We start from the raw sequence: 24489 nt of genomic DNA, 5'->3' as shown, positions 1-24489 counted from the left end.
ATTAAAAAGCATTCTTTGTGTTTGTAGGCATCAGGCAAAAGTTACTCCAGGCTAGGGTGAACCATTCTCTGGCTGTCCACCGTTTGCTTTAAATGAAACATATGGCTTGTTGTAGCCTATCAGCATGGAGAAAAGAGTGAGTTTCCCTGGACTTCACCTCCAACATTGTTCTAATTGCTGTGAACAGATAATTACCTGATAGAGAGAGAGCTCTAACACCTAGCCAACTAACAGAACAGGCTCTGCAAGATGTACAAATCAGAATCATTTTGAGTGGGTTAGGATGGCTTGCTGTTTTATGCAGACCTTAAGAAACATCAAGGGATCAAAAAGATGAAGGTAATCTCCTTTCTACCATTGTTTGCTTTCTGGAGGGAGGGGATAAGGAAAACCATCACCTCAATTTAGAAATTAAGGTAACAGAACTTTTAAAAATTGAAGTGATTTCAAACTTACTTTAGAGGACTTAGAATTTTGAATTCTATTGTCTTACTACATATGGTAAAAATGTCTTTAAAATTTTTTTTAAGATAGACTTTACCCTCAAAGCTTTAGGCTGTTCTTTTTCTTAGAATAAGGAGGTATCTACACAAAAAGTTCTATTATTAATGAATGAAGTCTGATACTAAGAAATATAGTACAGCTGGACATGATGGAACATGTCCTTTAATCCCAGAACCCTAGAGGCAGGTAGGTTATCTGTTGAGTTCAAGGCCAGCCTGATCTATACAGTGACCAGGATAGCCAGACCTATGGAGAGAGACTTTTATCTCAAAAAAAAAAAAAAAAAAAAAAAAAAAAAAAAAACCACACACAATAAATAGAAAAGAAATATAGCATATCGTGATTGCAAAATAATACTAAAATGTTGCTCATTCTGTCTATCCCAGTCATTCATCTAAATACCAATGAAGACAATACATTTTAAATAGTCTAATTTTTCTTTCCCGAGACAGGCCTCACTATAAATCTACTTATTGCCATATAGCATTAGGAAAAAAAAAAAAAAATCCATATATCTATTTCAAAAGGTAAGGAGGCAAAGGTAAAAGTTTGGATGCTTTTGCAAATTTGTTTAGTAAAAGTGGATTGTTAGCTAGTCTGCATGGCCAAATTACACCAGGCACAATGCCACAGAGATGAACCAATTACTTTGTTTTCAGATGCCATCAAATGAAGATATTCTTATTTTCCGTGGTAGTCTTTATTATTATTTTAGCTATTGATAACATAGCATGGTAGCAAGATTACATGAGTAATGTAATAATATACAACCTTTTAAATTGAAGCCTTATCCTTTGCTATGATCTAGGATATTTGGAGTTTCCCCTCCTTCCCTGCCCTAAAGTACAACTGTGATGCCTCTACTGTCTCTCCCAATAGAAAAATATTGCACTACATTTAAAGGTATATTTTACAAACATCATTAGCAGCACTGTTGAGCTTTCCATGATTGTGGTTCTACAGAGATAAATACTTTAAAGCATGAGTAGATTCTCAGAACTAAAGCTTTGCATTATTTCCACAGCTCTTTCAAATGGATCAGTGCAGGAGCATGCTTGGGTATCACTAAACCTTCCATGGTTTGATCCATAAGCACACCAGCCACTTACAGACACATCCCTTCAGTAGCAATGGCAAGTTACTGTTTACAAGATGAAACAAGGCTATATGTCAGGCAGAGCGTTTCAAGCATAAGATGTGGAACATCATATTTTAGCCTCTGGGATTTGTTGTGGAAAGTTTTCTATTGTGCTGTCCTTTTAAACCGTGAGCATGCTTAAGTAAACAATAAAGAAGCAGGGGTGGGGTGGGGAGTACACAGATACAGCCTTTTCTGTAAATCTGGCAAAGACAGGTTTGTGTCCTAGTATTTCACTTAATAACAGGAATGGGAGTGAGCTATTGAGTTTAAATCTGGAGTAACTTTCTACACTCAAAGATGCTTTCCTTATGTAAGTGATACCTTTTGTTTTTACAGCTTTTTACTGTTCAAAGAGTTCTTGCAGTTATGTTTGTCTCACAACAGTCCCATGAGGTAGAGTAAGTACCTTCAGAGATGAAGACGCTGTGTGACCCCTGTGACCTGCTCTTGGCTGCAGAGCTCACTAAAAAGTTTGACCTTAAACTCCTGGTGGAGTTTGGGCTACAGATGGGCCAGCCTCTTTAATATTATACTATGATTTTTCCTGCAGCCAAAGAGCTGTTCCATAGTTTTAATTCAGTTGGCTTGTGTGTTATCACAGTAGTTACTGTGAAAGGGAAAAACACCTTCTGCAGGTATAACAGGCTCAGACCTTTAAAGGCGTGTCGGTAGGGGTCAAGCTCACATATCCCTCCTCTCAGCTGTGTTACCAGCATCCATTACATGAGCCCGGGGCTATAGCACGCCTGCATTTTTAGGAACTGGTCCCAAGTCCTATGTACACTGTCTATTTTTATTTTTCTTTACAACGAATGAAGATGGTCTGAACTACTAAAGTATTCAGAATGACAGACATCCCTTTAAGGCCACAGACACCAAATGATGTAGTAAACATATTCTGTATAATTGCCCTTCACATCATGTTCCTACATTAAATTTTTTTTTTTCAAACAAAGCCAGCTATCAATGCAGCCAATTGTCAGAACAAGTCCTGTGAAACTTTAAATAACCTTGCACATGCTTTATTTCCTACGGGAGAACCAGAGATGAAGAAAATCATCACGCGTGTTTATAACTTCCATTTAAAAGGAGAGCATCAACATCTGAAAGATATTTCAAAGTCCTACTGGCTACTGTTCTTCAGTAATAAAATCCTGTTATCCTCTCTATAAAATTCTTGACCAACTAGGTTTTGCAATTGTCCTCTACACAATACAACTTCTTCTAACTAATTATTATACTTTTACTATACTTCAACTGCATAAAAGCTTTAAAAATATCACAGAAGCATAAGCAAGCAATATATGTAAAAAAAAAACTAAATCAGCATAACATTTTTAAAGCTGTAGGGTTCACTTTCATTTATATTTGGCAACAAAAACAAAAGAAAACAAAACAAAAATTCCCCAAGCCCCTTTCAACAAAAACCTCAAGCAAGTGCAGCTGAAAAACCTCATAACACAGGAGAAAGAGGACTCAAACCCGCTCCCTCAATGATCACTGTTGTCAATTTAGGCATGCAACACATCTGCTGCTAGAACCGTGATGAAAATGAGGATGAAAATATTTCAGGACTCTGGACAGCATCTGCCTTAACATTAATTCAAAATCCAGGAAGGAGGAAAAAAGAAAAAAAAAGACAGTGAGACATCACACATTCATAAACACAAAGTTAGCTTACATAATTAGAAAAAGTTAAAAATAAATTAATAAAACCCAATTCCCAGTACAAACCCCCAAACCATTAACTACAAGCACAACCCTAACAACCAATTCGGTGAGCTCGTCACGTTTCTGCTGGAAAACTACCTTTCACTCTTTACAAGCAAGTAACAGCAGAAGCAGGCCAAAGTGTACCATGAGAGCTGACACATGGCTGTACCCATGGCATTCCAGATGCATTTTGTCCCCAACCACCTGAAGGTTTAGTTTGTTACACAGACTCAGATGGGCCAAACAAGTCATCTGAGATGCTGCCGAATGGCTGAGAGTCTATCAGTTGGCTTATTTCACTATCAAGGTCTTCTTCTGTATCGTCCGTGTACTTATTTATTTTTTTCGAGTGCTGGTCCAAAGACAGGCTTTCTAAGGTTTCGATATCTTCAATGCCTGCTCTGTAGTGGATCATCAGAAGTGTCAGGGCTTGTAGTCTTTCACCTGATTTAACCAGCGCAGCAGAAAGAAGGGATTTTTTCCTTGTATCAGTTGTTTCCTTTTCTTCTCTAACAAGGGAATTATTGTGTTCTAACTCCTGATCAATTTCATTCTGTAATTTATCCAGCATGAACTCCAGCTTTTGGATCCTTTCTTCTGTTGGCAAGCCTCTATACAGATCACGGCCTATTTCCTTAACTGCAATGAAAACACTATCATCCAGCCCACCTTCCTTCCTCACTAACTTTATTCCTGCACCGTGCCCTCGTTTGGAAGGGCTGTTGGGACCACACACCTCTGTGTCACTGCCTTCATTGTCTGATGTGTTGGGTGTGTGCTTTGGTGATGGTTCCACAAGCTCTGTTCCTGGTTCAGAAAGGCGAGTTTTAGAGACTTGGCGCAAATTAAGTAAGCGAGAGCTGGTATTAATGATGTGCCTGGTCAAGCCTGTTGTCTTGTGGACTGACTTGTTGGCTTCCATCTCAACACGAGGGGGAAGACCCACAAGTGGCTCCTGTCCTTCCAGCCTGAGGTTCTTCAGGGCACGGTCTATTCGCCTCTCCGTTGCCCCACAAAGAGGCGTCTCAGCTAGACACTTTTCTTGACATTTTTTATGGCAAACATAAGCACAGACCATGCACTGGGAAGCAGCTTTTGTCCAGACTTTTTTCTTACAGTAATCACACCAAGTTGGGTTTTGGAACTGAGTATCTTGGAAACTATGTTTATTTTCTGACAAACTCATCTGTCCCACAAAATGCTCCTCTTTAGGGAGTGTGGAAACTTCCTCAACCAAAGGAGGTTCTTTTTCTTTCTCTACATTAGGAACCACGTGGTGATCTGGTTCTCCTTCCTTCAAATACTTGAAATGAACAGTAATGTCACCATAACAAAATTTGTCATTGAAGCCCTTTTGCATACTCAGATTGCGTAGTGCAGTTCTAGTGACCATGGCCTTAGGAGCAGGGGCTTCCAGTCTGAACTTTGAAAGGTATTCCATGTTTGATGTAGCTAGGCATCCTAAAGCCACCTCTTCAAGTTTTAAACTAACATGCCCCAAACAGATGAGGCCTCCTAACTTGAAAGGATCCCTGCACCAGAGTGCAATGTTCAGGTACCTGTGGCAGGCTTCAATGTCAAACAAGCAGGATGCTCTGGTCCTGGACCACTTCCCCACCTTATTGCGATAAAGAACCTCTGATGATTCCCACATCTGATGATCATCTGAAGTGTCCTTAGTAGGCCCACAACTTTCTGAAGGAAGATCCTTCACTACTTCTGGCTTCGCTGAAGGCTGCTTCCCTGTGGCCACGTCTTCCACGTGATCCACACTTCTCGCCTGCTTTTCAGCAGGTTTCTCTGCAGGAGGAGGAGGGAGCAGCACCTTCTCTGGCTTTTCAACAGCATCCGGGTCTGCCTGAGTTGGGGTGTCCGTGGCGGGCAAAGGAATTTTCACCTGGGGTCGTGGCGGCACAGGTGGTTTGAAAGTGGGTCCTTGGGGTTTGGACACTGGTGCAGTTTCTGTGACCTCTGAAGCTTTTAGAGCTGATGGTTTATTTCCTTCTTTAGATGGATGTCTCTGTGGTGGTGGATGGATTCCTGAAACTAGTTTACGATTTAACACTGGGGATATAGCGCCCAGGGGTTTAATAGAGAGTGTTGTTGGAGTGCGCTTGGGACTGTGAGTTAACGGCTGTGCCTCCTCTTTGAACTCTGTCTGTACTCGAACGTCACTTGCCAGGTCTTCAAATTCAGAGTCCAGGTCTCTATTCTCGGTATCCAGCGGCAACCCAGCAGCTTCCTCCTCATAACTGGGCTGGCAGGAGCTTGACAAGAAGTTTTCTTCAAGCTGGCCCAAACTGTCTGGCAGCACTGCCCCTTGGTTGCTCTGGCCAACAGGCCTTTGGTAGTACACCAGGACTCGGTCCCCAGCCTGCTTGATGAGCTTTAACACCTGCAGGGTGGATGTGATTTTCACACCTGGTTTAAGATTCAAAAGGGAAAGCATGTAAATTATTGCAATAAAACTTGCCTACACCAACCATTACCTCATGATTATTTAATAAATGGAAGAGCAATAAGGAAACCTCAAAAAATACTTTCACTGAAATCTGAATTAATCAGCCTATGGTGCCCTGGAAATACTCTGTTACCTGGATAACACAGAAGCCCTGAGCAGCTGCTGATTCCTGACGGCTTCCCTTCCCCTCTTGTCTTAAACAACAGTAGGTCTCACTCCAATTGCTGAGGTGAGCAGAGAACTATTTAAACAGGTTTACTAAAGAATAAACCATACTTTGGATGATGGAAAGCAGTCACTTTACTAAAGGACATTCTCAAATAAGTCCAGGGCTTGTAAGCAAATTATCTCAATTTAGAAAAAAAGTGTAACAAAATATTACACACAGACCCTACCACAGAGCCTGTCCATTAGCTACATGCACACACAATGACCAGCCTTTTTAAGAATGGGGATTATAATGCACATGGTCTTGCCCTGACTACAACTTGTACTGTCCTCTTAACCCACCCCCTCCGCTATCAACCCCAACTCGGAGCTCTGGGTCCCCCCCCCCCCCCCCCGACCAGTGCCTTGAGGACAGTCATACACAGTCTTTAACTGCAGCATCTCAGCAGATCTTTTCTGCTCTGGTGCCCAAGCTGCCAGGCTTTCCAGTGGAACTCTGAGCTTCCTCTCCGGGCTCTTCCTGACTCAGTCTGCTCAAAATCTTGACTACTTCCATCCGAGAATACTACGTCCCACAAGCACGGACAAAGGGAGCAACAGCTACTGAGCTCTAGTAAGTAGGCAAAGGCTCACCCCAACCCCAGCTCTCCACCTGTACTTTGGGAAGCCTGCCCTCATCCCATCTTAGGTGCTTTGAGGACGCGATCACTATACCAGGGTTTGCTCATCCAAGCCTGGAATCTGGATTTTTTTTTTTTTTTCCAAACATGCTCAGAAATTTAGAAAGCAGCAAAATAAACTATTTTTTAAAATCTAAACATAACATTTTGCCAAATTTAATTTCTACTACTACTACTACTACTACTACTACTAATCTACTGCTAAAGCAATTGTAAATCCAATGAATTACAATTTACTTAAGAAATACCTATTAACATAGGGCAAAGTTTATTATATATTTAAAGAAAAAGGAGTTGTTAAAATATATTGTAGGACTTGAATTCTGTGGGGTCGGGGAGATGGCTCCAGCAGTTAGGAGTGGTTCTTTTTCAGAGGATGGGGTTTGACTCCTAACATACACACCGTGGCTCATAATCCTGCGGACCTCAGGAAAGGTGACACCCTTTATTGGCCTCTGCAGACACTGCATGCAACTGGTGTACAGATACACATACAGATAAAACGTGCATACACAATAAATTTAAAATATCGTTTTTTCTATTATGTTTGAAACTTTAGCAACAAATATGTACAACATCTGACTTTTTAATCAATAAAATTTGTTTTTAATTTTATGAATGTTGGATATCTTGAAAAGGTAATTTTTGCTTTTTTCTCTGTAAATATTTGTATGGCTTAGACTTACTTATTTGGGTTATAGTTATATGCTACTTGTATAATTAAAAACAGAACTTAAAAGGCACATTTAAAAGTTAAATGATTTAAAATAACCTGTAAGTTAAAAGTAACATTTCTACTGAACTGTGATTTTGGCTAACGGAGACAGACTTTTTACATTTATATGTAGAGCTTTTGTAATGGACAAAGTCTACTTTATGTCCTCCTAAGTGTCCACGTTCCAGGAGCACTGGAATGGCCTAGGGAGCTTATTAGAAATGCACATTCTTGCCGGGTGGTGGTAGCACGCGCCTTTAACCCTGGTATTTGGGAGGCAAGGGAGGTTGATCTCTGAGTTCAAAGTCAGCCTGGTCTACAGAGCGAGTTCCAGGGCAGACAGGACTACACAGAGACTCTGTCTTGAAAATAAAACAAATATGCAAAAAAACATAAAACAAACAAACAAAAAACCCCACAAGACACCCACCAAACAAAAAAGCAGACAGAGATGCAGATTCCTGGACTCCACCCCAGGTTTTCTGAATCACAATGATTTCTGAATACTCTGCCTGGCACTGAGGTTTGTATAAAAGGCCTTGTACATGCCACCTGACAGTACTAACTTCATTGGCCTCCCGGTGCATAACTAAACCATTTCCATTACTCAATGTCAAGACAGATTTGAACCAAAGGCAGTGGTTCTCTAATGTAGCCAAGGATAACTACTTTTTATTGGGGCCTGCTATACTTTACTGTTGTAGCCGTGAAAGAACACAAAATATTCTTAAAAGAAAATTACATCCAGTTGTATGTGTTCAAAGCCTAGAAGAGGTGGGCAGGCACTTGAAGTCTGACAAGGCCTGGACTCTCTGTGCTGCTGTGCAGCTGAGCTCTGCTGTAAGGTTTACACAGTCAGCAAATAACTTGTCTCGGTTTTCATTTTTATTATTTACAAAAACCTAGCTGGCAGGTGGATATGATGTGTTCGGGTTACATATCTGCAGATTTGGGTTGGACTCTGTAAACAGCACACTAACAGACCACCGACCATTCACGCAAATAGAGCGCCAGAGTGGCATTGGGTGAATCCTTCCTCTTAGGAAAGGAACGTTATTCTCTCCCCTATTCACTTTCTAGTCCTACAACAAGATGCCAGTAGTGGAGTATCACCATAGTTAGGACCACAGTGGTGACAGATGTACAAGAAGGGATAACTTACTCTTAATTTTACATTCAATAATACAGGGGAGAAGGTGGGTGGGAAAGAAAATTAGAGTTCTAGTAAAGTGGTTTAAAAATGAAATATGTTAAAGATTTAGAGATTAGGACTAACCTGGCAGATGTTTTACAAGCATATTAAGGTATCTTTTACAATTCTGTTTATAATGATGTTTTTCTGTTATAAAACTAGTAGATGCCTGTCTGAGGTATAGGGAGAAGAGAGAAAAAACTCTCCAATCTACATTGTAGTTTCTCTGTACACGTAAGTTACACTTCGAAGTGTGTAATTACCTCCAATAGCAATGAGCCGGTCTCCTCGCTGAAGATCTGCAATCGCAGCAGGTGAGTTTGGGGCCACAGTTTCAATTATGACATGCCCAGCATACCCATCGGTTGACTGAACAAGACGGAGTGTAAGTCCAACGCTTTGTAAATTCCCTTTTATTAACTCAACCTTTGATAACAGGTTAAAAAAAAAAAAAAAAAAAAAGAAAAGAAAACATTGAGATAACAGTAATACACCTGAGAGCATCCCAGTCAGCCATGGCTTTTGAAACATGGTGACTATAATTACTGTCAGATGAAGCCATTACTGTAATGATCTAAATTAACACACTTCCAGATTATGAACACTTGAACGTAGCCATAAAAAAATAGGTTGCCTATGCTCTAGTATGTGCACGCAAGCTGCCCCAACTGGGCCAAGTGGATTATCTTTAAGCGGAGGAGGAACAGGAGAGGAAGATGTTGTGGGCGAGGGGCGAGGCTCATGGCTGCGGTGCAGTGGGCAGGGGGAGTTATTTTCCTTGTTGTGTGTGGCCATCACTGGTAGTTTGCCCAAGCTCCAGGGGATAACCCCATACCCATGCACTAACTGGACGCGGATTTATTAAAACTAAGAGGACATCAAGTTGGCAGAGAGGATGTGTTGGGGAGGGTGTGGGAAAACTGCAGGTGGGAGCAGGAGACAATGTGATCAAAATACTAGAACACATATAAGAAATTCTCAAAAAGTAAAACTGCATCAGAAAAAGAAGACGTGAAGAAGTGTGCAGACACTGGTCCTGGGGGAAGTCGGGAAGGGTTTGTGTCGACCATCATCAAAATACGTATACAGTCGTGAAATTGCCAAACAATAAATAACACAAAGTATTCAATATGTCTTTTTAAAGTAAGCACACCTACAGTAAAACATTTAGGAGTAAAGAAACAAAATGTAAAGAAACCCACTCCTAATCAAACTATCTAGAACTTCTGTTAAAATCTGCATTTGCTTTTATTTAATACAAAATTGGGAATTGTCTCAAAACTGAGACATGGTGAATATAATCATATGTTGGGAATATAATTCTGAATATGGCTTTTCTCAAATTTCGGTGGGAATAATCTATGTCATTAAATGGGTTTTTTAAGAACTCTACTTTTTATGATATAGACATGAACATCTACTTTCAAGGAAGAACACATCAAAAATATTAAGGAGCTAGAGAGTTGACTCAGCAGTTAAGAGCACGGCTGCTCTTCCAGAGAACCAGAGTTTGGCTCCTAGCACTCACATGGTGGCTCACAACTGTCTCTAACTCCAGTTCTAGGAGACCTGAGGTCCCCTTCTAGCTTCCAAATACAACGCACAGATGTGGTACAGAGACCTAGGTACAGGCAAAACATCCATATATAAAATAAAATCTTTAAAGAAATTTAAAGTTGGGTGTGATAGCTCACACCTTTAATCCTAGCACTCGGGAGGCAGAGGCAAGCAGATAGATCGCTGTTAGTTTGAGGCCAGCCTGGTCTACATAGTGAGCTCCTACACAGCCAGGGTTACATAGAGAAACCCTGGAAAGAAAAAAGGAGGAAGAAGGAAAGAGATATTAAGAAAAACACTGCATCTATACTATTGATGGTGTACAGTGTACAGACTTTCTACCTTATCATTATTCCTTAAATAACACACTATGATGATTACTGTAAGTAACCCAAAGAAGCTGAAGTATAAAGAGGGATATGTATAGGTTAAATGCCACTTTATATTAAGGAGAGGTGAGGAGTTCTGGAGAAGAACGAATTTGCTGCAGAGAGATGACGGTATTGCTGAATTTCCTGTAGGGGTATAAAGGGAGTTCACAAATATATTTTACCAGATTTATCTGATGAATGAGAAGCCATTTATCTCATTCAGAGCATTTTCTTAACTAAATCTGTCACTTGTCATTCAATTCATCAGGGATGTAGATAGCAGATCAACATCACCTGGGAATTAATAAGAGCACTGTCAATTTGTTCTTATCCGACTTGCTGATTTAAAAAGACCAACAGGACCCAGCACACCACCCTCCAGATGGTGACAGTTCACTCGGTGCTCAATTAGCGGTCAGGGCACTGCATTATTCTTTAGCCAGCATCTCCTGGACCTGCTTTTCAAGGGCATGTTTCTAAAATTCCTGTTAATATCCAAGGAGTATCTATGTCTGTTTTTAGAGCTGTAATATATAAGTCCTGTTTGGCTATGTCTTCAAAGCATGAGAAATTGGCAGAATGAATGAGGCTATCATTTAGGGTTACAGTTTTGGTAGTACTGGAGGGTGGCACAATGGGAAATTAAAATTGTCAGTTATCAGCTGACTTAACTGAGACTGCAATCCAGATTGTAACAGGGTTGGTTTTTACTAGAGAAAAACTGCAGCACTACATGGACCTATCAAAGAATTCTACAATTCTGTTTAATAAAAGATCCTAAATATGGAATATACAAAGTCTACCTAGTTACTATAAGTATGTTTCTGAGATATTACTTAGTGGCTTTTTTTTTTCTTAAGAAAAAGAAGGAACAAAACCAATAATATTTAATGCCCACTATATGCCCATTGTAGATATTAATATTTTCCAATCTTCCCTGCTTGGTAATCATCTATGTCATCCTTCAATCCTGCATATGGTTGTAGTCGGCACAGCCATGCATGTCACACAACACAGTTCTACCGGCTTTCCTTGATAGATAGTTGACTGAATCACATTTCTTGTTTATCTCATACCCGTATGTAGGGGGTTTAGAAAATGAACATGAACAAGAATGTTTGTCTTTATGATTTATACTAATGGAGACAGTAGGTTCATGAATTATGATTGTGACTTTTAAAGGCAGTGGATTATAAAATGAAGCAAAATCTACCCATATAGGTTCCTCGGCAGGCATGCTGCTTTCTATTTGGTGAGAAAGCAGTTAGTTCCCAGCCTGGTTACAATCTGTGCTCTGTAATCGTGAGCAAATTGAACCGACAACTGGTATTCAGTCAAACAGTTTGTTATATTTCTAACATGTTTGTCTGCCAAGTATATAAATGTTTACCTTGCAAATAGTTAAATTTATGCAACATAAAAGTTGCTCTAGCTTTAGAAACCTTAAAAGCATATCCTTATACCATTTATTCATTGTATGTGTATGGAAAAGGGACATGTGGAAGTCAGAGAAAACCTCAAGGGGAGCTGGTTCTCTGCAACATGTAGGTCCTGGGATCAACCTTAGGTTGTCAGGTTTTATTCACAGAGACATCTTGTCAGTGCTAGTTTTAGAAATGTTGACCTCTCAATTACCATTCAGAGCTTGGAAATAAATATTTAATATAATAATGAAACTGTCTAAGTTCCTGATATGTAGAATTAAATTACTCATAGTTGCCAAAATCTATCACTACAGTTTAACCTATTCATAAATTCTTGCGAAGTAAAACTGCGCAAGTAAATTTTTATGTCCTTGTTTCAATGATGACATTAATCTCCCTCTGCCCTACACCCTCACATGCCATGGTGTTTAAATGGGTAGATCTGTATAGGATTAGAATGAATTCTAAATTAAATTCTCTCACATGAACTACAGAGGTAAAACTTTCCTTACTGGAATGATGTTTGCCTTTTTAGCAGTTAATGTTCAATGAATAGTGAAAATCCACCAAAATTAACTTACTCTCCCAAGCCCCAATAGTAATGGCACACTGGGAAAAAAAAAAAATTCTGAAGGACAACTAAAAATAACCTGGGATAGTTTTGTACTCAAATGGGTTTGAATTCTGGCTCTATGTATAAGTTTTATCAAATTTGGAAAGTGATTTAGCCCTATGGGACTTACTTGTTCTCTCTCTCTCTCCTCTCTCTCTATCTCCCTCCTTTCTTCCTTCTACTTCTGAGACAGGGACTCACTATATAGTCCTGGCTGTCCTGGAAACCACTATGTAGATCAAGATGGCCTCAAACTCATAGACACTACCTGCTTCTGCCTCCACTGCTGGGACTAAAATGCATGCACTGTCACATCTAGCTTGTGGAATTTATTTATAAAGAAAACATCTCAATTCATATTTATTATAACAAAAAAATCCTGATGTAGAATATTTGTGAAGAAATATTATGGAGGTTCACTGTTAGGGCACCAGTCAGCTCTTGTAAGGACTGCGTAGTAAGTGGCCTCATTTACTACAGTGGGAAGGAACTCGTACGTGTAAGAGAAAAGAGCAGACAGCAGAGCAGGAAGCCAGATGATTCGGCTGGGCTCCCTGGTAACTTGTTTTTAGAGAGTCCCAGGGGTCCTATGAGAGCTACATTAATTTCATTGAGAGTAATTTGGTGACCCAAGGACTTCCCCAAGGCTTCACTTCCTTAAAGGTTCTATCATCTCCTATATTGCCAAATTGGGGCCAAGCTTCTAACACATTAACCTTTAGGAGAAACGAAACATATCCAAGTCACAGTGAAGAGGCCACTATCTTGGGACACTGGGTTGTTGTCATGATTAAATGAAACTGGGCATAAATGTCAAACACAAATCAGATGCCTCCATAGTCTTTTAGAGGAAATCCAAGGCAGGCCTCTACAAACAGAATGGTAACTTGGCCATCAGGTAACTTAGCTTCTAAAGTAACTGAATGGTAAGCAGGACTATATCCTTCAGTCACAAAGATATAATAGAGACACAGAAATGCACTGGGAACAGAAACTTCATTTTGTAAACACAAATGACCTAAGAGATCTAAGGAATAAAAATAGCTTTGGTGTCCTACTTAGGTTCAAAGGGCTGTTAAAAGAATAATCAATATACTTAGGGTTTCTTTTCTTTTTTCTGTTTTTAAAAATTTGATTAAAGCCTTTATTAATGTTTTGACTTGAAACAGATTCAAATTTTATACAACCATTCTAGTGAAATCATATGCTAAGAAAAGTAGGTGAAGGCTGAGGTTGTTATGGAAACGATAGCATGAAATACTCATAGCCTTTGAAATTCAGAAAAACAGCTCTTATTCTGAATACCAAGCCACCCTTCACCGTCACACAGCATCAGTACACTTCTGCAAAGTGATTCGGATGACCAGAGCACAGACATGATCCCCTTTCAGTGGCTACTTCAATGTTCCCGAACAAGGTTCTCTCAAATAAGCCACCCTCCTTATTATAGTAACCCTGCTATGTTAAAGCCACCACTTGTCCTTCTCATCTTTAAAACTAGTTTAATTCAAAATCTTTTTTAGATTTTTATTTTGGGAATATTTTGTATATATGTATGTGTATCATGTATGTGTATATATGTATGTGTATCACGTTGCCCTTGGAGAACAGAAGACGGTTCTAATACATAACTGGATATCTGGTACTGGAGTTATGGATAGTTCTAGGCCACAATATAGCCACCAGGTGCTGGGAACTGAACACAGATTCTCTCTAAGAGCAGCAAGTGCTTTTAACCACTGAGGCATCTCTCCAGCCCTGAATCTCTTATCTTAAAAACAAAGAAAAAGAATCACCTTCTCTCATGGCTCTTCTCCTCTAGAGGAGATGAAATAAAGTGTGCACTGTCATAAAACTAAAATGGAAGAATGTGGATTTGAACCTAGGCATACTAGATTCCATTTGTGGAGATGATATAATAAACAGTGAGACATGATGTTCTCTGAAGAAACTGCTATCAATATTACATATCCTATAGATTGCTTGCTTGACCTTGACTAATTAAATCATAACTATGGAGAGTTGGAACGTTGCAGGTTCATAACCAAAATCTATGGATATTACAAGCCCCTTTTAACCAAGTGTCTAAATTTCTATATCTGGCCTAACATGCTCCTATTATATCAGTTTAAAACTTCCCAGGGTGTGTCTTAGTAAGTTTAGTAGAGCCTTAATCAACCCTAATGCCAAATATACTATAACAACTGAAATCCACAGAAGAAAATTTCCCCCAACTTATTGTGATCCACTTGCCTGATGTTTCCTACGAATATAAATAGTATGTCCACTAACTCATGACTTTACTTTTTTGTCCTGTGACTGTAAAAGTTTTGTGTAACTGCTTCCATGATGGTATCATTCAGAGTAAACAGAATCCATGTTTCCAGGTCATGATCATTCATATTTGATACAGAACAACTTCTGTTGAAGTCAAATTTGTTACATCAACAAGTAAAACAGAATGCCAGCTGTGGATCACTGAGTCTGGGTTTGCAGAATGCCTCTGATGCTTAATTGGGCATTATTTTCTCTTTGACTGAGTACACGTGGGTAGTAAGGTGGCTATCACTTAACTGCATGAACCCTGGCAGCATCTGTATATGACTCAGAAAATGAGCTATCCAGTGAAAAAGATTTTATGAGGAGATGCTACTTACTGTGCTTTGAAAAGCACGTTAGTTCCTGAATTCAGTTAGTCTTGGCTCACAATGGAGTAAAACATATGAAGAAATAGAACTTAAAAGTAATGCTGATGTTTTATGACTATTACCTCTCTCTAGTTTTCTCTCAACAGCTCCTTTTTTTTGCATGTGTCTGTGTGTACATGTTTGTGTACATGCAGGCCAGAGGTCAGTGTTGGGTATCTTCCATTGTTCTTCACCTTCATCTTCCATTCTGAACCTGGATCTCGGCAATTTGTCCAGAGATAGGATGATCAGTGAGCTCTAGGGATCTACCTGTCAACCCTCCTCCCAATGTCCTTGTTGCTTTTACAGTTTTTTTTTTTTTTTCCATGCTTACATAGCAAGTACTTTACTCAATGAGCCATTTCCCAAGCCCCTTCAACAACCCTTAAAAACAAAACAAAACAAACAAAAAACAGAGCACTGGGCAGTGGTGGCACTCAGGAGGCAGAGGCAGGCAGATCTGACAGTTCAAGGTCAGCCTGGTCTACAGAGCGAGTGCCAGGACAACCAGCGCTACACAGAGAAACCCTGTCACAAAAACAAAAAACAAAACAAACAAAAAAATTAGAGCTGGGGATGTAGATCGCTGCTGGAACACTTGCTTAGTACGTGTAAGGCCCTGGGGTTCTGATCCCTGCATTGCCAAAATACACAATGAATTTTAATTTTTACTACTATATTGTGAAATCACCATTTCTCCTACCCTATTTGAAGGAAAAGACTTAAAAAAAAGGGGATGAAGTCCAAATAAAATGTTCAATTTAAAAGTTCACTGAAAGCTAAAATAATAGTACTGTAAATATAAAAACAAAATAAACAGCGAATCATCAGAAAACTCCATCTCTGGACTGCCCTTTGTTAGTCATGATCATTTGAAACCTAAGTTGTTTAGAATATCTGTGTTTTTCTCTGTCTACCTCCTCAAAGCTGTTCTTTCTGGCTACCTCTCTAAATTTCTCCCATTTCCAGAAATATCCAGAGCCATTTTGATTCCATTTTTTATCTCCATAATCATCAACCTAGTTTAGATGTTCACTCCCCTCTACTACCTCAAGTCTTTCCCTTGCCCAATCACAACATTGATGCTAGGAGCTGTGCCAGACATTTACAGACGTAGAAGTACCTGCCTCTCAGGAGACCGTGAGAAGCAACGTCAGTCTTATTTACAGAATTATAAAGCGCTTATACGCGAGATGGGTTTAGACTTCGCCTTGGACATGCTGCCAAAAGAAGTCCTGGCTAAGACTGGAATCCCACTCTTAGTCTCCCTTAAAGAGAGATTCTGATTAAAACACTTATCCTAAAAGCCTTCATAGTCTGTACTTGTCTTGGAAGTAACAGTTACACTTCTCAAATGCTATTTAAAGCTTTTATTCTTGAAGTTTTTTTCACTTGTTGCCTCTTTAACACATTATTTACTAGTTACACCCCCCCCCCCCCAAAAGAATGCTACTATCCTTCACTGGAAACTGGAAGCACGATTACACTGAAGCTCTGGCACATTCTGAGCTGCTCACAACAATATATAATGCACAGGGGAATGCTGCTCTTATTTCTTCTCTTGTCTTAGACTAATTTGGTTTGAAGTAAACAGTATCTTAACACAGATTCTTACTCCTTCCTGGAGTGTCACAATCATACCGGAGTGTAGGAGGCTGGGACAGGGAGCTTTGTCCCTTATTTTTAACTTAGATGAACTTTTAAGAGTGGAAATGTTATGCAGGACTTTCTATTAGAGCTGAAAGGCATTTGACTCATTTAAGAAGCCAATTATAAAATGTTACATATGGTTAAAATTTCATTGAGTCCCTACTGTATTCTAAAATGTTATCAAGCTGAACTAAACCAAAGTTTTCATAAAAGACTGACATTTTCAAAAAAGCTTTATTTGCTTTAATCTTTCTTTTCCTTTTGATAAGATTAAGACTGCAAATGGCAAAATGGTTAAATAGGCACACCAAAATTCAACCTGCCAGGCATGTTGGCCTTAAGTAAACACACCAAAATGCCAAGTCCTAGGCATCTGGTCTAATATATACAGAAGTCTGTCTGTCTCAGTTCAAATGTTCTCACTTAAAATTACAGCTTTCAGGGTCCTTTTAAATCCTTTGTAGGCACTGTCAATAGTATGTAGACAGATCTGGAAATGTAGATTTTTTTTTAAAATTCATTATTACCCAACAAGGCTTCTGAAAGTCTCCAGAGCTAAAAAAACGTTGAAGACAGTTCAATTTTTAACTCATAGCAAGTCATTTATCTCAGCAATGCTAAGTGCACTCAGGAGGAGGCGTTCTTTTGATGTTTTTAGTACTACATCACTAGGCGCTACGTTTGTACACTAACATGCTTACACTTGAAAAGCAGCTCTTCACAAAAGCAATATTGAGCAGTAAATCTCAGTTGGTAGAGCTCCTTTTCCTAAGGAGTTTTATCTGCTTAACAGACATGGGGAATACTCAGGGAAGGGGAAAGAGATCAAAGGAGATGAAGAGTCATGGTGAAACTGCGAAGGGCTGGAGGAAAAGCTGCTAACGGTACCTGGAGGTTCTTGTTCTTCCGAGCCACATTTAGTTTTCCCAGAATATTTACTGAATATGTAGAACAAAGCCAATCAAGGCACTTTGTGTAATAGAAGACACTGCTGGAGATAACACCAATACAATTATCACACAAATATAACCGTAATACTCCAGCTGAGGTTCGTATTTAATAAGCAGGCTTATGCTCGTTAGGAATTGTTTCCCAGAAGAAGTGATGATTGTAGGATACAGATGACACTGGCACAGAAAGTGAAAATTCTTAATATTTGGAAGCCAGGGCAATCTACAAATGAGGAAGAACTGAGTTCCAAGCAGGATAACAGGATGCAGAGGTCACCATCACCTTTAGATGGGCAGAAGTAAGAAGCGGTATTGGGGCTAAGCATCAAGTAGACACTGGAATGGCTTGTCCTGTGAGAAGCAGCGATCAGGAAGGTTTAAGGTTAGAGGAAGAATACCCTGTTTCTCCGGCCCAGTCTCACTTCCTATGAGTTGAAAACAGAAATACAACTGTCTGATGTGACATGAAAAATAAAAGACCCAGGGACTGATCCTGGGGTTCAAGCTTCAAGCTGAAGATCAGAGAAGCAAAGCAGCCAAGCCAGCAATCTTACCTCTACCAAGCTGAAATGGCAGTCCTGTCTCCAGGAATTCTCACAGGCAAAAGCTTTCCAGTTCCTGTCTCCTCTCCTTATATTCCTCTCTCCACCCAGCCATATCACTCCTGTCTCCACCTCCCTAGTGCTGGGATTAAAGGCGTGAGCTCTTCACTCATGTAGGTGAGGGTGGCTTTGAACTTAGTAAGATCCATCTGCCTGTCTCCCGAGTCCTGGGATTAAAAAGGTATGTGCTACCATTGCCTGACCTCTATAGCTTGTGGCTGGCTTTGCTTTCAGAATCCTCTTGCAAACTTTAATAAATCATAAATACTATATCACCAGTATGAGGTCAGCCCTCTCCAGAAATAAACCAGGACAAAAGTCCAGGAATTTACCTAAACAAGAGCAAGCAATCTAAGGCCTAGCCGGCACAAGCAGAATTCTTAAGAATATAAACGTATATGGAGAGACAAGCTGGGTTAGCATATTACATTTTTCAAGAAAGAATTTTAGGAGAATTTTGAAGCGTGCACAATTGCTAGAGATGTACATACAATACAGAATAAGGCCAGTAAGAAGGATTAAAGGCTAGCACGACTAAAGCTCAGAACGAGGGATGAAAACAGGCAAGGAAAAAGACAGGAACCAGGCTAGGCAGTTTCCCTTCTTGGTCATATCAAGGAACCTGTCCTTATCTTTAGCGTAACAAGGAATCATGCAGGGCTTTAATCAGGCACTGTGACATAGGAGACAAAATAATTCCTGCCAATCAGATCTTAAAAATCATTAATTAGCCTCCTCTTTCTTTCCAGAACATTCACTCTATGAATCGCAAAGCAGATAGCATAAGAAGTATATTAGTATCTGTGTATCAGTATGTGTGTAGCTTGAAGTAATACCAAGGACAACTTAAGGTTTCTATTAACAGTGACCATCAGGGGCATGAGATTTCTTCTCATAATTCCACAACCTGAGTTCCCTACCCAGTAATACCTGGATTTATTGCTCACCTCGGTAGCTTTTCAGTTGATAACACTAATTTCCCCCTCATCCATTTATCTTTACAGTTATTTCATGGGGTTACTTGTGGCAGGAATAGTAACAGGAGAAAACAGCATCAAGATTAGCTACAAAAGCCAGTTGGCAGAGGATAGGAAACATTTCCCCATGTGGGCTACTTGCAAGAAAGAGCACCAGGAAAATAGCCTAAGATTTACAAATGCTAGAGAAGACAGGTGCCAGTGGAAACCCCACAAAGGGCCTTAAGACAGCTAGCACAGTGATTTGGGGTATATGCCTTTCCCCAGCTCATTAGCTCACACTCACTTCTAGAATGCCTCCCCCACCCCCTCTATTTCTATTAACTTAAAAAAAAAAAAGCCATCAAACAGGTTTGTTTTCTTGGGGATGAGCTACCTAAAACCATTTACAAATCTGTTTTTCAGGTGGTCAAAGTGCTTGCCATAAAAGCGTGAGGATCTGAATCTGACCCCCAGTACCCACCCACATTAGAAGAACACAAAGCAAGCAAGCAAGCAGACACCCTGTTGCAATCCCAGTGCTGGGGAGGCAGATAGGTAAATCCTTGGAGCTCATTGCTCATTGGTCAAGCAATTTAGCCTACTCAGGCCAGTGAAAGATCCCACCTGAAAAAGCTAAGGTGGACAGCCCCAGAAGAACAAGAGGTTCTAACACACTCATATGCATGTGTGACTACACACACACACACACACACACACACACACACACACACACACACATTCACTCAGGTTTCCCATACTATATGGCTAAGTTCTACCAATGAGAGCTATTAAGTGAAAATCCGTGGAAGAGCAGTGTCTAAAAAGCATTTAAAAAGGAGATACAGGTAAAGCACTTGCTGAAAAACCTGGAGGACTTGTTTCTCCCAGAAACTGAAAAAAGGCAGGTACAACAGCAAACTCCAGCAATCCCATGAGATTTGAGACAGGGCCAGAAGAACCCACAAAAGTTCACACAGCCAGTTAATCTAGCACACGCAGCAGTGGTAAGAGATGGGGAAGGGGTAGCACCACGTGGCAGCACACGGTGACTCCGTTCCATCTTAAGGTCAGAGAGTACAAGCCTATTCTTGCTCCTCAAGGCCAAATTACGGGATATTTGGCTAAAGGTGTGGCTATTAGACGTTTTGAGAATGAGGAAGCGGTTATGGTAAGGAAGTCTTCTGCCCTCCCTTTGCTTTGGGTATAGAAGGGCAATGGGGATAAACTCTGGGCTGCTGTATTCCCTGAGAGCCCTCACGGCTCTGCCCTCTGTCTTTTGTCTCTTCCTTTCTTAGCCCTCGCTCCCCTATTCAGGCATGCTTGGCTGGCCCTGACAGCACGACACCCCAAGTCGTTCTGTGTCCCGTGGCACATGTATGCCTGCACTACCACTTACGCTCACTTGAGCGTGTACTCTCTCCTCTTCCTTCCCCCGGCACATCCCAAAACAAAATAAGAAACCCAACCACAACAGCCACCTTAGCTGATGCTTATCAATGCTCTGCCTTGGCTACTTAGGTGTACATTAGATATCGTACAATCATGAAAACAAAACTCCACACTAAGGATGAAGAGACAGTCAGGATCTTTGGTTACAGTTCTGTAAAGCTTTAAAAACTCAAAAGCACACTAAACTGTGGAGGAAGGAACAAACAAGAAGAGCAGACTTATAATCCCAGCTTTCCAGACGGCTAAAGCAGGAGGTCAGCCTGAGGGAGATAGATAAAAAACAAAAAGTTAAAGGGTCGAAGATAAGCTCAGTGGTGGAACGCTTGTCTAGCAGGTGTGATGCCCTGGGTTGAATCCCCAGCCATAGGGGAACAGAGGTGGGTGACTTCCTTTCATTCTTCCTGTTCATTGCAATTAATGACCAAATTCAGAGAGAATAAATTTCAGCATTAAAAATGCGGATTCAGCCAGGCAGTGGTGGCACATGTCTTTAATCCTAGCACTTGGGAGGCAGAAACTGGTGAATCTGTGAGTTCGAGGCCGGCCCAGTATACTGAGCCAGTTCCAGGACAGGCTCCAAAGCTATAGAGAAACCCTGTCTTGAAAAACAACAAAAAAAAGTGGACTTAAAATTGAAAAAAAAAAAAAAAAGAAAAAGAAAAAGAAAAAAAAAAGACCATCAAATGATTTAGCATATCTTTTTTTTTAATGATATGAAATTTAATGCTCATATTTCCCATATATATATATATCCCAAAGTACCAAATTCTATTCCTAATAGTTTATACTCCCTTGGAAAATAGCAATTTGCCTTCTTAAAATTATTAAATGCACATTCAGTTTATTGGTTGCAAATACTACTGTTGACATTTTGAACATCTGTTATAATTAGTAACCTAAAATTCATTCTTGAAAACTACATGTGACATATGCTAAGATCTAAAATAATGATTCAAAATTAAAAGTCTTACTAACCTTTATCTCAAAATATTAAAACTGTCTAATCTCGTGTCTTTAAAAACAAAATAAAGGAAATTGAAAATGCCAGAAGCAATGGCAAGTTATGAGCAACTCAAAGTCAAAATTTAACCAGACAAAATGATAATGCTTTTTCATACAGTTACGTATTTCAGCACAAACTCTAGAACTAGCTATTCCAATCCTTGGAGAGACTACTTCAAATTGACTGAAAATGAAAGCTCACAGTTGGGGCTGGAATAACGATCAGAAAGGGAAGGGGGAGAGAGGGACGGATAGGAGAAAAGGAGGAAGGGAGGAAAGAGACAGACAGACAGATACACATGCACAAACACTTGGGTGGCATCTAAGGAACTGCAGTAAGCTCTGGCCTTTACATGTGAGCTCACACATATGCACCCACAGACACACACATTATAATCTGATTCCTTACCTGAAACAGTGTTAACCTTTTAAAAGAAAGCTGAACAGACTGCTTTTTGTTCAGTCTGCCCAATACTAGCTGCAGGTGATCTACTTTTTTAGTGATGCTGCTACCAGTCACTGTTATCCAGACAAATAATAAGTATCTGCTCATGACCAACAATAAACTTAGGAATACAGAAGTACTAATAAAGGCATGCTCATAGAATAATCTTACATGAATGTAAAGCTATCTTTACCGTCTTAATAGAACTCCTTTGTTTTTCTTCCCACACACCACTGCTCAACTCAAGTGTGCAATGAACATTTGCTTCTCTGTCATAGGATCCAAAAATGAGTAACCTGCAGAAAAACACAGAACAGGCATGGTACTATATACAATAAATACTTCCTTTCTGATAATCATAAGGAGAAGCAAGATAATACTTCCTTACTATTTTAATAACAGTAATTGTTACACCCTCAAGTTAGAGGTTTCCTAGGCAGCTGGCTTTCAGTGGCTTAAACAGAATCAAGTAAAACAACTGGCCAGATATACATGTTACAGCAAGCAAGACAGACAGAGATTTTCAAGATAGACTGTTGGATTTAAAACCAAGACAAGTTGCAGAGTGATACACATAGGTATATCATTTCTGTAAGACTGTGACCCTATTTAAATTATTTGTTGTCCTAATCTCTTTTCCTCTCTGGACACTATAGAACAAGAATAGCATTACTTACTTTTCAAGAACTATTTTTTAAAGTTAAAAGACCACACACACACACACTACTTAGCATAGTATTAATAAGTGCTCAATGTTTGTTACTTCTTCCCTTTAAAAAATATGTATAAATGTTTTGCCTGTATGCCTTTCTGTGTACAACATGCATGTTGGGTGCCAAGAGGGAGTCAGATCCTTCAGAAGTAGAGTTATAGACAGTTGTGGGTGCTAAGAATCAAACCACGGCCCTCTGGAAGATAAGGCAGTGATCTTAATCACTGAGCCATCTTTTCAAACTGTCTTTCCCTACCTTGAAAACAACAGCCACAGAATAAAGGAAACACCTAACTCATGCCTAATATCCAGTTATAAACAAAGCTCTAATTCTGAGATGATATAAAAATTTATTATTTTATTTAAAAAGGATATTATCCATGTCCAACTTCTATATTATGTACCCTCATAACCAGACTGTAACCTACCAGTTTGTCCTGGAATAAGCGAGTGAATACCTTTAGCATTTACCAGCACTTTGGTTGTTACTGTTACTTTATCACTACATAAAGAGCATAGTAGGAATAAAATAATGGAAGAAAAGTGGGAAACCACCATGTGCACTACAGAAAAGGTTGTCGTAAGCTTGGAGACATTGAGCAAGACCAGCAGATCACAACCACATCTCACGAACTGGCTTCATAAACTGAGAATCCCAAATAACTTATGAGGATGGGAGAGAAAGTCCTAAACTTAAATGTTAAAGAATCTTTAAAAGGACTCCAAACTTAGTGCCAAATAACCTATTACCAAAAAGAAGACAGGTGAAACATATTGAGAAATTCCTAACTTTAAAAATGCTGAGGTTTTGGAATACCAAGAATGTTTATTACTAGAGCTCTACTGCCACCATCTGTTCAGAGAGTGAATTGCCTCAGGCTTCCCCAAGAGCAGAGAAGGCTGTACCAACTGCAGGTCTAGGCTCCAGACAGGTGTGCAAATGAGCAGGAGTCAAGAACCAGAAAACAGAGCTCTCAGGAATTCTTCCTGACATCATAAGTTATTCTACATTTTTCAAATAACAACATATAACAAAAATTAAAACAGATTATTAAATGAGATATAAAAAACCTACAAAACTCAGAAGAAAAATCTTGTTCTAGACTAAGCTATGCTTTATTATGATACAAAGTATAAGTACCCCCCCCAAAAAAAAATCAGACATAAAATTAGACCCACAAAAAGCTGGTCTCTAACTCAGTGGCCGAGGACTTGCCTAACAGGTACAAGGTCCTGAGATAGGTCCCAGCACAGAGTTTAAACAAACAAAACCCCAGAGAATTACTGCTACGTTTTAAAGGGTATATCATATAAATGAGACAATTCCCAGAATAGGAGCAGATATTTTAAAATGTATTGATAAAGGTCAAGTATTTAGGAGGAAAAAAGTTATGACACAATAAAAAGCAAAATAACACAATTTAAGAACAGGTAAGAGGGTGCTGCAGGCTAGAGAGATGGATCAGAAATTAAGGCCATTTTGCTGCTCTTGCA

General features: G+C 39.7%; 1 protein-coding gene across 1 annotated transcript in view; it reads right to left on the bottom strand.

The window, feature by feature from the left end:
- Positions 1 to 1058: 1058 nt before the first annotated feature.
- Positions 1059 to 24489, bottom strand: part of Pdzd8 (PDZ domain containing 8) — a 54144-nt gene continuing 30713 nt past the window's right edge. The window contains exons 3-5 of the mRNA XM_051200075.1: positions 22477 to 22579; positions 8838 to 9000; positions 1059 to 5779 (exon numbers count right to left, since the gene is read on the bottom strand). Coding sequence (XP_051056032.1) covers positions 3579 to 5779; positions 8838 to 9000; positions 22477 to 22579 — 2467 coding nt within the window. The 3' untranslated portion in view covers positions 1059 to 3578. The remainder of the gene's footprint in view (positions 5780 to 8837; positions 9001 to 22476; positions 22580 to 24489) is intronic.

This window comes from Phodopus roborovskii, unplaced genomic scaffold, assembly GCF_943737965.1.
Source record: "Phodopus roborovskii unplaced genomic scaffold, PHOROB, whole genome shotgun sequence".
Lineage (NCBI taxonomy): Eukaryota > Metazoa > Chordata > Mammalia > Rodentia > Cricetidae > Phodopus > Phodopus roborovskii.
The sequence above is the reverse complement of the archived record's forward strand: the minus strand, read 5'-3'. Positions and strand labels throughout refer to the sequence as shown.